Genomic DNA, 17,540 nt, shown 5'->3' on the forward strand with positions numbered 1-17,540 from the left:
AAGCAAACTGTTCGTTATCGAATTGTTTCATTTCTTTGTAGGCTAAAGACTAGACTATTTACAAAAAAATTGTTTTCTATTGCACTTTCCACACTAAAATTCTTTTCAAAATAATCTGCTAAAATAGCTTATGGATGTAAGTTTGCAAGGCACAAACCTAACACATCCCACGACAATTGACAAAATTGATGAGCGAATCTCGTTTCAAAACACGTTTTGGGTCTTTTGGTAAAGTGTGACGTCAGACAGAACATTTCAGCTTTGACAAAATTGACATACTGGCTGCGCAGCCACAAAAGTCAACGGAAATTTCCGTGGACTATTTCAGAGGTTATAGTAAGCAGCTCTTTCCTGTTATCATTTATATTGCTTTGGTTAAACGAAATTTAATATTGTTTATATTATAGCCTATCCTGGATTGATAAACCTACAGTCCTACACCATTCTTCAAGACACAATTCAAATAGTCAAAAGCGCTTCCAATAAAATCATCAAAATGATTTAACGATTTCTTGAAACATATCCAAGTTATTAAGTTCAAATAACAAAACACACATATATTTAAATAGATAAAGAACATGCTATAGATAAAACATTTGATTAATACAAGTATAAACAGGTTGTAGGGGGATGCGCATTTAAAAGCAACATAACACGATGCTTTATTCTTTCCAGTAGCCTTCAAAAACGACAAGTTTAGCATTTCCAGCTTAACGCAGGTCTCTTTTAATGAGAGTCTTGTACTCCATAGCTTGATTTGTACTTTCGCGTTTGTATTCTGGTTTTAGAAGGGCGATGACGAGCGAGCAGATTGCAGTGAGAATTGTAGGGAATGCTGTGGACCACGTGGCTCCGAATTGTATTAATATAAATCGGCCAATCAGGGGATAGATTAGCCTGAACATGCCCAAAATGACAATGCTTATCATTGTGACGAACATAGGAGGATGAGGGTACGTCACTTCTGCCAGTAGTTCGAATAAGGACGTATTTGCCATGCCGATAAACAATCCTTGCGTCATGACGCCGGCATAAATTACGTCAAGATTTTTAACTTTCACGCCAACGAGAATTACAACACAAGAGAGAAGCAATAGAAAGACGCTTAAGAAGACCATGGTTTTGTAGCGCTTCGTCTTGGTAATAAGTGGGCCCGCTATAAAACCGCCAACAGTATACATGCACCAAGCTACTAGTAAAACTATTCCGGCCTGTGCATTTATCTTCGTCTTGCTGTTGAATCTATGATGTAGCATTGACGTCAGTAGGACGTTATTGTTACGTAGAATGGGGTTGACTGCTCCAAAGACGAACCAAACCGCAATGAAAATTTTGTCACGGAACAGAGACTGTACGACAGAGGCGAATGTATCCCAAGTGGAACGTAAGCTCGATTCTTCCCGCTTTTGTTTGAAGTCGTTCACTCTGATGAGCTTGGCTTGTGCTTCGCTAGGTGGCGTAGGAGGCGAGTTCTTGACGAAAAACATAGCGAAAAGCGCCAGAAAAAACGCCAAACCGCTCAGAATTCCAAACATTGTCACCAAAGAAACTTGTGTCTGAAAAACGAATACATCGATTTCTATGTATTGCACAACCTAGTGAAGTGTGAATGCACATTTAGTTAAATAGACAGGTTTTTGCATATAGACTCTATATTTAAACCTAAATAACGGATGACATAAACATACATTTGACATGTCGGGTTTCTCGCTGATGATGTAGGTTGGCAAAAATGATCCAATCGCCTCCCCGACACCCCGACCTACCACTTGGATTGCAACTGCAGTTGCCACCTCATTGCGTGGAAACCAAATCGCGGCTGTCGCGGGTGGAATAGACCAGGAGACGATATTACTGAACCCCATCACTGCTTGCCCCGACAGCATCAAACCGAAGCCCCCTCGCCAGGACACGGCCGCCGTGGTTAAGGTGAAACCGAGGGTCAAGGTCGTAGTGATTAGAATCACTGACAACCGGTATCCGAGCCTAGTTATCAGCAGCGTCATTGGCAGCGCCACAGTTAGGAAAATGACCGATTGGATAACGACAAGCCAGTCCACTTGCCACGGTTCTACATTGAAATACTCAGTGTACGCATTGTTTATTGGACCATAGCATGACTGGTTGTAGCCACGCAAAGCTATAGCAAAAGCAGCGACCGACAGTACAACCCACCGACGACTGTATGCCTGAATAGGAACCTCTTCATTTTCGTCATCGGAATAATCTGAATGTTCCCTTTCTTCTTCTGACATTTTCGATTCTACCCAACAATCAAGACTCACATTTCTAGAATAACTTTTGTGCTAAAAATGCTTCATCGCTTGGCAGATCTAGAAACAAACCATGCTGCTCTTAACTCGCTTTTAAGTTCTAAGCCCTGAGGCGTTGTAATATTTAAGTGGAGACTGTCACAATCTGCTGTCTTGCGTTTGTTTACTAAAGCAAGCAAGTTAACTAAATATACATGTTTTCCAACGGGATTTTACTTAGTTGTCCAACAAACATAACATAGACCGGAGCAAAAGTGTTGGATCCTAAGTGAGTTTTTATCAACGGAAATATACTTCTCAGATCTCTATGATTGTCGGGGTGCTATTATTCCCAATAAATCAATATTTCAGAATAACAAATAACCGTTCACGAAAGGCCAATTCAATGGTTTTCGATGAACGAGCAATAAAATCGACAAATTTCTATTTGCCTGCCAGATGGCAACAACGTCATGCGTGACCTTACAACTGACTGGTAAAAACACTCGTTTTATCTATGACGTCAAATACCTCCAACTCACCAAAAGTAATGCAATTCAAGACGATAGTTTTGTGTTCAAAGATTGACAAAAATATTTACAAAATGGCGGATACTCTTCGAATGTCAAATGCCTTTATTTACAAACAAATAAATAAAAACAAGACATCCACGCCGACACTCAACAATAGATGATTGGGCCAAGCAGCATGAATAAATTTTCTTCGAACTTGTGAATGTTTTATCGCAACACCGCTGATGATTGTCAGGAAAACCTAGCGGAGCCCGGCACCTAGCGCCACCATCAATGTCTCCAAGATCTTTCCTCATCTAGAGCGTCATCATCATCATCGATATCAGCTCCAGTCAAAAGAGTCTCTTCATCTAATTCCTCCTCCAAGAGCCCGTATCCGAACTCATCCTCAGGAGGAGTGTAAGCCACAACCGGATCCACAACGACAGAAATTTCCTCTTCTTCGTCATCGTCTTCTGCATCCTTATTTGCAGGAGGAAGATGTTGAGCCGGACTCACAATAGGACTTGAATCTGATGCTGGGAATGATGAGGAGGTTGTCTGGAGGGATCAAGGAAAATACAAGTTACATTTCGAAATAAAGTCGAACACGAAATCAGCAAAATAACTTACGACAGGAGATCCTTTCTTTGGCTGAGAAGTCCACACAATTATAAGATTTCTTCCTTTGAACAAGAGTCCTTGCAAGGCAGCCTACACATAAAAAGGCGATTGACAGATCTTTCAACGTGATCGTAACCTTACACAACACTTAGTCAAAGACGAACACAATCTAACTCACTTGTTCAGCATCGTGCCTGGTCTTGTACTTGAGGGCACACGTCAAGCCGTCCTCGTCAAAGGAAAAGTTTTCCAACTCGCCATAATCCTACAACACAAAGCAAGACTCTTACTGAAAATCAACGGAATAAAATCTCAAATCTCGACTTTCGATTAAAACTCACCGAAAAATGCGATATCATCTCGTCCTTCTCGCTGTCATGGTAACCGGAGACACGAAGCTCACAAGGTCGTCGGTCGAGGTTGGCTCCAGAGCGAATGAAACGGTGAACGTTGCCACGGCCCCTACCGCGCCCCCTGCCCCTGCCGCGGCCCCATGCTCCCCTATAAGCCCCGGTGATTCCGAGAGAGCTTGCCTAGTACATAACACACATTAAGAATCGCAAACTAAGCACATAGACAACAAAGCAGAGTACGTGTTGTGTTTACCTCCGATTTCAGTTGACTGAGCTTTCTTCTCAAGCTCAAGGTGCTCTCTCCGTTGGTGGAAGCATTGTAAATGTCAAGTTCAGTGTCAAGCATGTCTTTCTCAGTCTGCAAAGTTCAAAGAAAAAAGAAAGTCAAGAAGCGACAAAACATCCGGTGGGGAAGTCACCGATTTTTTACAAACCTGTTTTTTCTTTTCCTGGACCACTTTCTGCTTCGAATTGCTCCTCTGAATGTTTCTGATGCTGTCGATTGAACTGGTAAGCAGCTTCAGTGTCTGTGAAACGAAAAATGGTCAGTTAAGCTGCAGCAAGTGATCGAATAGCGCTGCAGTTTGCTCGATAGTATTTTGGTAAATCAATATATCAACCACAGTGGAAAGATTACACTGACCAGCAGGTAAAATGAAAACTCACCTTGACAAGTTCTATTTTCTCACTTGCCGGCATGTTCTTGCTTGCTTCCAACTTGGTCAATAAGAGCTGCAAAAAATTTACGCTTAAACCTCTACGACTCATAATGACCTAATAATGAATTGATGATGTAACAAAGCTTACCTTCTGCTGTTCTATCTGTTTCTGCATGAGTCCTTGCTTCTGTTTGTGCAATTCAACTTTCTTCTGGTGAATGATTTTCTGCTTTTCGAGTTCCTTTTCACGAACAGCTTGACGAGCAAGAAGGACCTGTTTAACAGAAACAGCGCTGATTAACGCTGACCTTGAAACTGCGCATTTTACAAGCAATTGAAGAATGCGCGTTCTGTCACAAACACCAGCCATTCAACATTTATCAAACAGGAAATACTTATGAGCGTGAACAAATAGATTAGAACATTGTTTAAATCAACAATATCTCAGGAACAGTAAATCAAGGCAACCGGTCACTATTTTAATTTCAGGTGGTTTCCTGATTCTAATTATTCTCCAGATGTTTTCATCTTCATGATACTTGGCCCAAGATCTGAAAATCGGGTGAACAAGGAACACGGATAACATTGACACCAGGTAAAAATTCACCTTCTTCTTGGCTTCATTGCTTGCCTCCACTTCTTTCTTCTTCTCGACCTCTTCATTAGGAAGAGCTGCCCCCTCCTCTGATCCTGGATTGCTAATCGTCCTCGATATTGTGCCATCAGTAAATGTCTGGCAATAAACATCCAATAAACGCAAAGCAGCCAAGTCTAATTAAAAGGTTGTTAGGTTGTTGGCAATGACAATAAGTTTAAGAAGTTGACAAAGTTTTGTGATGCGCTCTGCCAATAAGTAGGCTTAGTGAGGCTTACAGCAAAAGACTAATCACACAGAAAGTGAAGTTGCAATACACAACTAACTCACAGCTTTTGTGTCATCGCTGGTACTTGTAGGAGCCGTGTATTTCAGCTGATCTGGTTTTGGAAAATTGCCAAGCCTATCCTTAACAGATGACTGAACTTGCTATAAAAATATTGAGAATAAATGAAAAATAAAGATATTGAGAACAATGGAAAATAAAGATATTGTGAACAATGGAAAATGCAGAGGTTCTCGTGCAACTCACATTTCCGTTGGAATTTTGCTGCTGGTTGGAGTTAATGTCAGAGTTGAACCAAAATACTCGGATGAAGCGATTGTTGAGAACTGCACCAGGATCCCGAATTGCTGCCCGAGCGCTATTCACATGAGCATACTCCACCAGCGCCTGGTCAGGCTGTGCTCCAAATTTAACCTGAGAAATTACAGAATAAGGAAATCCGATGCTTGTAAAAACACAACAGTAAGTCGCAAATTATTGTAAAGTCTATAGTTCTACTTGCCTGTATATTGTTGATTGCACCAAATTTAGCAAAATGTTCGTTTAGTTTCGTGATGTTGTTGAGCATTGCAGGTATCTTCTTCACGATAAGGGTCCTGTTTGGGTTACCTGGTATAAGCAATAGTGATGTCACAATCACAAGCAGCATTGCTGGATGAACACACCTCGTAACCAACTAACCTGGTATATTGTTGTTATAAAATGATCTTTTAGCTCCGGGTTCTGAACCACTGGTAACATCAGCGTGACGCTTTCTGAAGTTTCCTGCTCAGATAAAAGAGTTTTTTACAAACCAAACAACAACTGAAAACAAACACAGCCTGACGTACAGGGCTAAAAAAGCAATCTTAAACGTGAATGGACGAGCGCATCTTACCTGAGTTTGCTACATTCTGGTCGCTCTGATTGGCATCGATGCTGCTAATGGCCGGAGCTTCTGGGTTGTACGCCGGTGCAGTGCCTATAGACGAAACATCAAGTGAGCCGTTGCATTCCAATAAGATCGAAATAAGAGCACAAAATAGAGGAGAACTTACTCATGGGAGGCGGGATTGATGGAGGTGGAACACGGACATTAACGTGAAGTGGAAATCGGTGGAGCAAGTTTGGAGGAGGAACTCCTATCGGTGGCATCTAGGACAAAAATAGGCGATCAAATCAAATAGTGAAATGATATTAACAGTGAATACAGAATATATGGTTTGTTCTATTAAATTTGAACACGGAAAAAGTTTCAAAATTGTGCAATTACAGACAACACACCGGTGGGGGAGGAAACGGGATGTTCAAAGGCAACCGCTGGACTACTGGCAGTGGAGCCACAGCACTTGGCGCCTGAACAGGTATTGCTTTAAACCGTGGCTCTGGAGCAGGGGCCTGTGACACTTCCGTAGGAGTAGTGATTGTAAGATCGTCGACAACAACAGCATCTGTGCCGTGGTCGTATGGGCACAAATCGCCTTTCATGCAGAAACCTTTCTCTGAAATGAAGCATTTAATGTAGGTTACTGGTCAGGCAAGCAGTAGGTGTGTCATCCATTAAACACATCGATAATTATGAAAATCACTATTCGCCAAAGTATAATTGTTATTAAGCTTACAACTTACAACCAAACAGAAAAATTCCAAAGAATGCAGGCAACACTTACGGTCGTAATCCCAGCATCGCTCTTTTTTCTTTCCACCACTTGCAGCATTGTCTGACTTAGAGATCGAGTTTGACTCAACAGACGAGGAACGATCGTCACTTGGCGACCTCGAGTGATCAGAACGAGATCTGCATCAAATGTAAGTCAACTAAAGAAATGCTGCTATATTAAAACGATCTGTTCATTAGTTCTAGGATATATTTGGAGTTGGAAAAACCAAACCAAAGATATGTTGACCCGTTGATTATAATAATCGATTTTTAACATTTCCACACCAGCTTTGACATTTGGTGACAATAATCACCGAAAACTCTGTCAACGAAAACAAACCTTTTGCTCCGCAGAGGGGAACGAGATCTTCGAGATGGGGATGAACGTTGCACCCTGTCAAAAATTTACATAGTGATGAGGCATGTCAAGCATCTAAACTAACTACTTCGGTGTAAGGAAAACCTCTGCTCTAGGTACCTTCGTCTCTGCGGTGAAGCGGAACCACGACTTCTTCGACGTGGCGAGAGAGATCGACTTCGAACACGTCGAGATGTTCTTCTCCTGAGAATAAACAAATTGAGATGAAAAGTGAATCGATTAACTTCACTAAATTTCATTCTAATAAAGTGATTGAGTTTATGATGGCTTATGTTTAAGTGGCAGATCCACCTAAGCCTACACAAAGGATTGAGATTTGACGAGTCAGTCACCATTATAACATTGAACAATATTGATTCATCGTAAGTTACTTGAACCAACCTACCTGTTATCTGAACCTGGAGAACGTCGTCGATTTCTTCGATCGTCATATCTCCTTCGTCTGGTTGTGTGACAATAAATATCATATAAAAAATTCAGCAAACAAACCATCATAGGAATTGCTTAATAACGAGTGACTTACCCATCTGGACTGCGTTGTCGAGATCTTACCGGCGACCTCGAAGATTGCCGAGAACGACTTTTCTGGCTTTCCTTTACTTTATCTTTGCTGTCTTGGGGAGTAGATCGATTCTAAAATAATGGATAATGCGTTAGCAATGGAATGTAACGAGCATATCACTGTGCAGTACATGCGGCTTACTTCTGACACTTGCAAGGCATCATCAGTCGCTGAACGAAGATAACACTTTGACTGCAATCCTTCGAACAGGTCCTTTACAAACAGCTCTGTTTCTGATAAACGAAAAAGCACAGAAGTTAAGTTCAAAAATGCTTGTATAGCGCTTAAAGTTCCACAGCACCGTCGCAGAAAAAGAAAGAGAGCAAACCTTTCTGCAAGAAGACATCGAGTTGCTCCCTACACAGAGTTTTAAGATCAGCTTCAGGTTTGTCTTTCCTGATGAGCGCTATGACATATTTCGCAAGTGCACTAGGATCAGCGTCACATCTGAAAAAATAATTCTGAAATTTTAAGCCTCTGTTGGACACGTCAATGTAAAACTATGATGAAGAAAAAAATGTAGAAACATGTTTAACATTCACTGGATTAATCGCTGTAATATAAATTTGAACGATTTAAAATATTCCACAAGCTACACCTACAAAAACTAGAAAATACTTACACTGGACTCAACTTCTTTATTAGCCAGCTTCGAAAAGCATCAATATTGTCAATTGCAACCATTCTTCACCAACTGGTATCAGTTTGGCTTAAACGATTTATACTTTTGTAAAGAAATTATTTATCTTATAATTTCTACAGCTGAAATGTACAGGGTAAAATCAAACTCTATTTGAGGCACCTTGTATAATTGTTAAATGATACATATACATTTAAAATAATGTTTCGCTAATACTACATCATTCAGCATAGATCAGTAGGTAGGTTAGGGGAAAAATGTACAGCAACGCCTCGACTTACGAACATCCGATTTACAAACATTCATAGATACGAATGTTAAGTTTCGTATTTAGGCCTACCCATTACGATATTACTGCAGGCACTGCATACAGTATTAAACGTCCAATCATCGAGATGAAGCTCATTCATAATGCTTATTGGCAGTGTTGTAACCAAGTCATTTTTTTAAGACTCAGATTAAGTTAAGTGATTTGGGATTTTGACTTAAGTCAAGTCAAATTACTAATTTGATCAAATCAAGTCAAAATATAATGTAAGTCAAATGAAGTTATGTCATTGGCTTTTCCTTTAACCGATCGTTCGCAACGAAATCAAACGTCTATAATTCAGTTGGTCAATAAAATAACAACTAAGATTTAATGACTTGCGTCAAGTTACTTTCCGAGACTCGAGTCAAGTCATTTCAAGCATTGACTCGAGTCAAGTCAAGTAATCTAAAAACGTGACTCCAGTCATTACAACACTGCTTATTGGTGCTTGAAAGATACTCCCGTCCTAGCATGACCCTGCGGGCTAGACAATGAGAACAGTCTACGATGAGAAGAAAAACAGTGCAAACTTCCTTAAACCAATTCTTCAAGAAGCGAGATGACGCACGAATGTTTGGTAGACATATATAGCACTGTACACCAATTAACAGTACGGTATCAACTTACGAACAATTCAACATACGAGCGGCTGTTCGGAACGTAACTCGTTCGTAAGTTGAGGAGTCACAGTACATAAAGTTAAATCTAGTAAGTATGGTATCTTGGAATGGAATCTTTATCGTTAGTAGACTGAGGAAATTATTTTCTCGATTTAAACTCGACAATGATTTCTTACCCCTTGAGCTTCAACAATTAAACTTGTCTGCATGCATTTGCCAATATATGTAGTTTCTGGCTTTTATTTTAACTTTAGGTTTATCAGAGGATAAACATGAAGTCAGTTTGGTATATTGCCTATTGCTTGTATTGTACGAAAAAGTTTGTTTGAAATAAACTTAAGTTAGCGGTATGGGATATGGTACCACAATATTTATCTCTGAACTAAAGAAAAACTTTGCACAATTTTAACTGGATGATGATTCACCACGAGTCGATCTCCAGTTACCAAGCTTGATTGTGTGCTTTTTCAGACAATTACATTCATAAATTTTTTATGTGCTTTTCGCAACAATATTATCAGGAAACTGTGAAAACTGCTTTAACTTTAAAACTTTTTTTAGTGAAACAGCGACTGAAACTTAGTTATAGGTAGGACAACTATTCTTGGAATTGTGTCTTGAACCTGGAATTCTTCGAATTGTTAGTCATCGCAGATTTGAATTGGTTAAACTAGACATTTCGAAGTTTATTTACAGAAGTACAAGTTGCTTATAGCCCGCAAGAGTTGAATCCATTCTTCAGACTCACTTAAATACTTTTGCAAGTTAATAGAGTAACTGGCTGGACACATCACCATTGATCACATTAAAAGGGGGAAAATGCATTACTATGACATAGTTGAGGTGTTTTTAGAAATACGCCCCATGTTACGCTTTCTAGTTTCTGTTATTATCTTGTTTAACACTTTGGGCTTTCTTGTCTCACTTCTTCTTGTCTGCCTCGTGTTGTGCTCTCTGCTCTTGCTTATCTCTTTATTATCTTGCGTTATCCCTATCCCACATTATCTGACGAAATATCCTCGTTGATGGCAAAAAATAAGAAAATTTTAATTTGTAAAAGAAGTTTCACGGTTTAACTGAAGATCAAAGCCAAGGGGGCGAACCTATCTTCTGCCCCCTATAATTCACAACTGGGGGGTGCGCCTTCCTTCGGGAATCGATGTCTACGGTTGCGGTGACATAACGACCTTTCTTGATTAATTATCATGCATTGGACGCAAGGCCAAGGCGCGATTGGTCTTGCGTAACGTCAAGAAGATTTTTGGCTAAGTCCCAAGTTTTGTTACCAGTACTCGGGCACTGTCATTACCTTTTCACTCGCAACAACCAACTGCGCCACATTACAACAAGCTCACGTTTTGTCCAGACGCAAAGAGGGATAAAGATTCGATGTATTGTTATGGAAACAGACAATTGTTGCACCTAATATGCGAGGAAAAGCTTGATCACATTTACGCTGGTGCATTGTTTAAAAACAAAGAATTTGGCATGAAACTTCAAGACTGTGCATGCATACAAAAGACGTAGAATGAATTCAAGAGCCAAAACAGTAGAAAGTGTTTTAGATTTTTATTCATTCTACGTACAAGTTGCAACTCCCAACCTTTTGCTTTGTATCATCAAGGAATCATTCACTTTGCACCATACTTTTATGGAAACAAAAGTACAAAAAGAAATATATTATGTGTTCAGGACATTTATAATTTTTAAACGAATGCGAATAACAAAATTAATGTCTACAAAAATAAATTTTAATTACATCGATCGTTGCTAGATTTCTTGGGCAAATTGCCAAACTTGGGTCCATTCATTTCAAGTACTGTAGTATGTAACAATTTTGCACAGCAGGAATAGGAACGACATATAAGCCCATTGCTGCTTTTTCAGGCTTGCATTTACCGGTTCAGAAAGGGGCTTACAGGTCTACAGAACTTTTAGAGTCTTTAACCAACAAATTAAAAAAATTCTGCTGCTGAGCGCTGGGTTATACCGGATAAGGGTTGTTTTAGTTGAATTAAATTGCATTTTGTTAACATTGTTGCAACTCACCAAATATGAAAGGTTTAGATTCGAAATTCAAGATTTGCTTTCTCTATTCTACTTTGGCCATCCCTACCCAGCACAGAACTTTTTTGATAGGGTATTAGATAAATCTATAGTTACAAGGAGATAGAATAGAAATGCACAGGAGAAAGAATGAATGAACTTGGATAACTGTTGAACTCCTGCAAACCTGAGTTACCCCGTCTGCACATCCGAGATCTTGGTGAATCCTGCCATGAAATACAGACCAAGCCAGATTGCATTATCTATGAGTGCACCTCAAGTGCACATTTACAGGCTGTTAGGCGCTAGTTTTCAGTTTTCATGCTTTAGCAAGTCTCTGTCAGCCTTCTGCTAAAAAACTTGGTACAAATCATGTCAAAATGCATAAAAACTGTGTACAAAAGTGTTTAAAGTCATACATAAGTCAGCTAAGTGCACATAATTGTGCTTATTAATGCACCTGAAGTGCCTTACTGGATATTATTATGACCACATTTGAGTGCGCTTTTGCTCAAGTCTAAAGGCTGGGAGCTTGGCTGCTGTATGGACTACTTAATACAGAACAGGAATTTGATCCCAGTTGCGTTACAATTGCAATGCCCTAGAGCAAGGCATGAACGACGTTTGCTTCTATTCAGTGCTCCAAGTGAAAATTTTTTTACAGTCAAAAACTTTTGAAATGCGTTCCGGTCAAGTTCTAGATCAGTAAACTCGGGCAATGTATAGCCTAGCCTACAATATATTAAATGTAATAAATTAAAGAAACAAATATAGATTATGCTATATACCAGATTGAAAAGTTCGCTAATTATGCAGGGGATTAAAATTAATTGTGAATATAATGGCTGTCGTTTCATGTTGTTGCACGGGGGATTTCTCACCAAAAAACAGCAAACTTTCTAATTTGGCCTATAGCCTGGGATGTGCGTTCATTTAAACTTGCAAAAAAGACAAGGTTGGAAACCGGGGCTTGAGCGAAGAGAAAACGCCAAACTTAAGCATGTATGGAAGGTTTGCATGATACACCTGAGATCCCTGGCGTGGCATAAGAGCAAGTATGATTTCGCCACTGGAGCAAATATTAGTGTTATGACGCCACACCTTTCTGGTGTGGTGTCACAAAAAACAAGCATACAAAAAGTGCAAGTGCAAGCCAATAACTTTCCAGCCGGGCTAAGTCTAAATGTCACAACTTGAGAAGCTGGGGGTCTAGTATACAAAGGCATCCTGTGTATCCAGCATACGAGCCCCAACATGAGTCTAGGCCAGGGGTTGGCAACCTTTTGCACTTAAAGAGCCATTTTAACCGATATTCCACAAAATAAAAATCACTGGGAGCCGCAAAACTATTTTCACAATAAAACGAAAACGACACTCTGTAACAAAACTGTCATGTGTCGCATTTATAAATGCAGTTAATTCAGTAAGATTTAATTAATGTGATTTAATTAATGTGATTACTATAATGTGCTCAATGAGATAAAGACGCGAGTGTTCTTCTGTTTGTTTCTACTGTAGCAATAAAATTAATAAGAGCCGCATCAGAAGGATGAAAGAGCCGCATGCGGCTCCGGAGCCGCAGGTTGCCGACCCCTGGTCTAGGCTATAGGCTACCAACACATTGCTTTCTTCTGTATAAAATGAAGGTGATAAACCAATCAGCAAAAATCTGCCGGTCACGGTATTATAATTTAGCAACTTCGGTCACAGGACGCGCATGAAACAGTCATTTCGATTTTTATAATATAGCCTAGGCTAGGCCTATATTTTCATCAAGTTTTCAAAAATCGTGTTCTAAAGCCAAATTAAATCCTCCTAACCTTGTGAAGATCAAATTATAGGCTAGGCCTATAGGGATAGCTTACGCCGGTACGTTTTTAGCTTACTTGCGTGCATATACCTCTAGCCTATTTCTGTATTTTTCCATTTTTTTGTTGGGGTTGCCTAGCTTACTACCGTACTGCATGCAAGGAGGCAATAGCGGAATGAGAATTTACTTATGTAATTAACATCCTCTGGTAAATTTAAGAACATTCAATTCTCTGCACGATGAAGGTTGCACTAACCTACGCAATGTCCTACCAAGTGAACGTCAAGCCTACGTTAAGGCTAGGACTGATTAATGTAATGACCATTCATTTGTCAGGTGGTGATAGATTCAAGTTGTGGCATAAACATCTTAAATATATTTTCTTTTTCTGCTAGTTCTTGATGGTGGATTGAGCAGAGATGGTTGGATTCATAGTTTTGGACTCTTGCTCCAGCTCCGATAAAGCCACTACGGTCACTAATCAAAGATGACTGGAAATTTCCTACCGAAACCAACTAGTATTAAGCACACGTTCAAACCATGCTACAAGTAAATAGAATACCAAGCACTGGAACTTAAATTGTAGACCAAAATTTTCTTAACTTAATTGGCTTGCGGAGCGCTTTTAAAATAACTACCATATGTTAAACTACTGCCTACGCAGCTTATAAATTGAGGAGTAGTCGCTATGTATGACAGCCAAAAATTCTAGTTGGAAAGCTTTATGACAAGCTGAAAGCGTAACGTGAACAGCGCCTTGATATGGTAAGCAAATGTCTTTGCACTTAAACCCGGCGATGATTCCTCATCGCGGGAGCCCGTTTACCGAGCTAGCCTTTGTGCAAGTTCTGATTGTCACACACTTTCTATTTAATTTTCTTATAATATTGCCTGAATTTAGAACTGTCTACCAGGTTCACTGAACAGGAGCAATTGTCGGTACTGCCTTGCCCAAGGGCATTACAACGACATAACGCCACTTAGTATCGAACACGGCCACATTTGTTGCGAGGCCAGCGCTTGAACTACTCGGCTACTTCTACGAGTGGCCGAAAGAAAAAACATTTATTACATTATAAACCATTGACCATTTATCAGTACGGTTTCATTTGACAAAATATATGGGAAAAATAACCTAAATATCTAATAATGCAGTAATTTGGATATTAAAAGCATGTTTAACTAGTTCAAGTATTATCGATTATTTCTACCATATCGGCATATACCTTACTGCAGCCTATTTGAAAATGAATTTACGAACAAGATGTTTTGATGATTTCAATGGCCTTGCAGCTTGCAAAAGCTCAATTTTAACTAAATTGGCTGTTTATTGCACATTTTACCTGGTGGAGGCTAAAACACATTACTTTGTTGGGTTTAGACATGATGCACCAAAGAATGATTTTTATTACAACATAAATTCAGTAGCTTTTGTAATGATTAAGACGAAATAAGATAGCATAACCCTTGTTGTTGCCGACGTGAAAGTATCCGCTGTTAGGACTGAACCCTATTTGGCGGGCCATTAACAAGCTTTTGTTCTGAAAATCGGGGAAGTTTGAAAAAACTTGCAACGATTGCATGTGAACAAACTTGACTGCATTCAGGTGAGTGTTGGATGCCATTGCGAGTATTTCACAAGTTGAATTAAATTCCAAGCCCGTCACTGGAGTTTGCAGATTCATGAACGACTTCAGCGGCTTGGGTTGTGGCTGAAATATTGAATCAATTCCATACATGTTCACAATTCCACTGTACGAACCACAAGCCACTGTCCTACTGTCTGGCGAAACTGCAATCGCTGTTCCATTCACACAACCCTAAACAAAGAGTCGTCATATTATTTATCCTGTAATGGATTTAGAGCCAATTTGCAATGATCTGAATTTTGTTTTAGTTAATATACTATCATACTCAGGCTAATAGTATGTATGTACATGTTCACAAGCACTCATACTGCAAAACTTTACTTGGTTTACTTCATCACCAAAAGCATTGTCACTTACTAAACCAGATTTTATTTCTATCAACATGAGACAATAAATCTTGCCTGGTCGACAAATGTATCAATACATTGCCGCCTTCTCATATCCCACACATACACCATGGCATCATCACCAAATGATAACATTTGCTGCCCATCATTAAGAAATGCGATGTCTTCCACAGTTCCGTTCATTTTCAAAGTGGACACAAGTTCTTTTGTAGTTGAATCAACAACGTGCATTTTTCCAAAACTATGGAAAAAAAGAAAACAAAATTTTGACTTAACTATATAAATACAATTGACAGGTATTGAATAATTTTGTTCGAACGTGAACAAAACAACATTGACTGCAAAGGTAACAACATAATATTATTTCATAACAATAAAATGATTAATTTTACCCATCAATAAAAACACTACAACAATAATTTACCTTGACAGAAATATGAGATGTTTCTTATCAGGTGAAACCTTGAAATTGATGAGCTTGGTGTCACTAACTCCTTTGATTGATGGAACTTTTGCTACTTTTCCTGACATCATGTCATAACTATAAAGCCATTTTAAATTGGATGACATCAGAATTTCAGTCCCATTCGATAAGAAATGGGCGCAGCGTATCGGGTATTTATCCATAAAAAGGCTGTGAATTTTAGAATTTTTCTTGCCATCAACTTGAAAAAGATTAAGATTGCAATCTTGCGAAGCTGTCAGTGCAATTTGTGCGCTCTGATGAAACTCGCAAGCTTCCAATTTAAGTTGTGATGGTTGTTGTTTGTTAATGTCAACACATCGAGTCACATCAACATTCTGTTTGGGCAGTATTACTCTGTTGGCAGCTTTGTACTTTGAAGGTAACATTTCATCATCAGAACTGTCATTTTTGTCTCGACTGATTGAAGCCCATTTCGGAGCAGGACCAAGCGCCTTCTCAAATTCATTACGTCGAGTATCAAGGGTCGCTGTCGTTCCAAACCCAGGTTCATTATCATCTACATCAGTCCACGCTGGCTTTGTTGGTTCATGTGTACTTGTAACTGAGGGTCTGTCGGTATCTGTTTCTGCAGCAGATGAAACTATACCCCCAAATATAACATTTTCAAGAATTTCTTCTTCTCTCTGATTCTCTTTGTTTGCTGCATCTTCAGAAGGAAAAGTTTTTTTAAGACTTGGCTTATCTGCAAACTCTTCAGATTTACTTTGGGGAAGTTCCCTTTTCTTAGCTCGTCTCAGCATTGTGACAAGTTATAGTCATGCAACCATGTAGATACAATTATAACCTACTGGTGATACAACACTGAAAGTAAGTATAAACATGGTTACTATCTAAAAGTGAAGAACAATTCATAAAAAGTAGTAATTAGCCAAACAACACTTGATTGCATGGTTGTCTTTTACGTGGCTTATGTGGTCAGGCTCAATGGATTTAGTTGAGATGGTTTTAATTCAGAAGAATGGTATCAAATGTAGATCGAAAAGCACAATATGCGAGAGCATCCATAACAACAAATAATACTGCTTGGGCTACCTTTTCACCAACAGTATGGCCCTGGGTTGGTTTATTAACCCAATAGTTTATCGATTTGTACCTTGTATCCTAGCAAAGGTATCCAAAATATACGATCAAAATCAAATGGTAGATGCTTAAGTAATGTTGCTAACAGACAAAAGACTCTGGTTCGAGCATGATAAGACGTTTCTTTTGCTGGGATTTGGTGGCCATTTGGTGGTCATTTACTATGATTCTACCCTATAGGCTACTAATTTCGGCTTGAATTAAAAAATTCAATTTTTTTCATGTTAAACTACATGCTACACACCATACTACCAATTATTATTCGTCTTTCAGCATTTGGTTACATTATTCTTGCACGTTTTAAGCCTTTGGGCTTTGCTGTTTTTCCCGCTCATTCGTTGTTTGCTGTTGGAATTGTTATTTTAACCTATCATGCTATAATGGTTAGTGTTTTATTTTTCGTCCCCCATCAAGCCATCATACAGTAACGAAACATAAACAATACAAACCATACTAAATAGACAGATCGTGGCTGGGCATCTCATCGACATCGCTCGATCTAAACTTTCCAAAACAGATCTCCTTTTAATTATAAAGCACTAAATTGCACATATATATTTTCTCGGGCAACATGACTTCTGAAAAGTATAATTTATGAAAACCGTACGCCATTAAGCGTTACTATGTTAGAAACGCACTTACGCAATGACTTATGAATAACAACTCTAACCATATAAACCATGGTTATTG

General features: G+C 39.1%; 3 protein-coding genes across 3 annotated transcripts; all 3 read right to left on the reverse strand.

The window, feature by feature from the left end:
- Positions 1-464: 464 nt before the first annotated feature.
- LOC143460473 (choline/ethanolamine transporter flvcr2a-like) lies at positions 465-2,329 on the reverse strand. The gene is made up of 2 exons (XM_076957973.1): positions 1,689-2,329; positions 465-1,556 (listed from the first exon to the last, which is right to left on the reverse strand). The coding sequence occupies exons 1-2, from the start codon at positions 2,253-2,255 to the stop codon at positions 711-713; spliced, it is 1,413 nt and encodes a 470-aa protein (XP_076814088.1). The 5' UTR covers positions 2,256-2,329; the 3' UTR covers positions 465-710.
- A 248-nt stretch (positions 2,330-2,577) lies between these two features.
- Positions 2,578-8,625, reverse strand: LOC143460463 (RNA-binding protein 26-like). The gene is made up of 24 exons (XM_076957961.1): positions 8,484-8,625; positions 8,190-8,308; positions 8,003-8,094; positions 7,823-7,932; positions 7,685-7,741; positions 7,399-7,482; positions 7,261-7,314; positions 6,931-7,058; positions 6,545-6,762; positions 6,319-6,415; positions 6,159-6,242; positions 5,963-6,046; positions 5,784-5,890; positions 5,528-5,695; positions 5,326-5,424; positions 5,008-5,133; positions 4,549-4,674; positions 4,408-4,473; positions 4,176-4,268; positions 3,995-4,099; positions 3,730-3,921; positions 3,567-3,653; positions 3,398-3,478; positions 2,578-3,325 (listed from the first exon to the last, which is right to left on the reverse strand). Exons 1-24 carry the CDS (start codon positions 8,543-8,545, stop codon positions 3,056-3,058), a joined length of 2,709 nt encoding a protein of 902 aa, XP_076814076.1. The 5' UTR covers positions 8,546-8,625; the 3' UTR covers positions 2,578-3,055.
- A 6,046-nt stretch (positions 8,626-14,671) lies between these two features.
- On the reverse strand, positions 14,672-16,960 carry LOC143453232 (U3 small nucleolar RNA-associated protein 18 homolog). Its single transcript, XM_076954428.1, has 3 exons — positions 15,708-16,960; positions 15,338-15,524; positions 14,672-15,107 (listed from the first exon to the last, which is right to left on the reverse strand). Exons 1-3 carry the CDS (start codon positions 16,508-16,510, stop codon positions 14,709-14,711), a joined length of 1,389 nt encoding a protein of 462 aa, XP_076810543.1. The 5' UTR covers positions 16,511-16,960; the 3' UTR covers positions 14,672-14,708.
- Between the last annotated feature and the right edge of the window lie 580 nt (positions 16,961-17,540).

The sequence above is a fragment of the Clavelina lepadiformis genome, chromosome 1 (genome assembly GCF_947623445.1).
Source record: "Clavelina lepadiformis chromosome 1, kaClaLepa1.1, whole genome shotgun sequence".
Lineage (NCBI taxonomy): Eukaryota > Metazoa > Chordata > Ascidiacea > Aplousobranchia > Clavelinidae > Clavelina > Clavelina lepadiformis.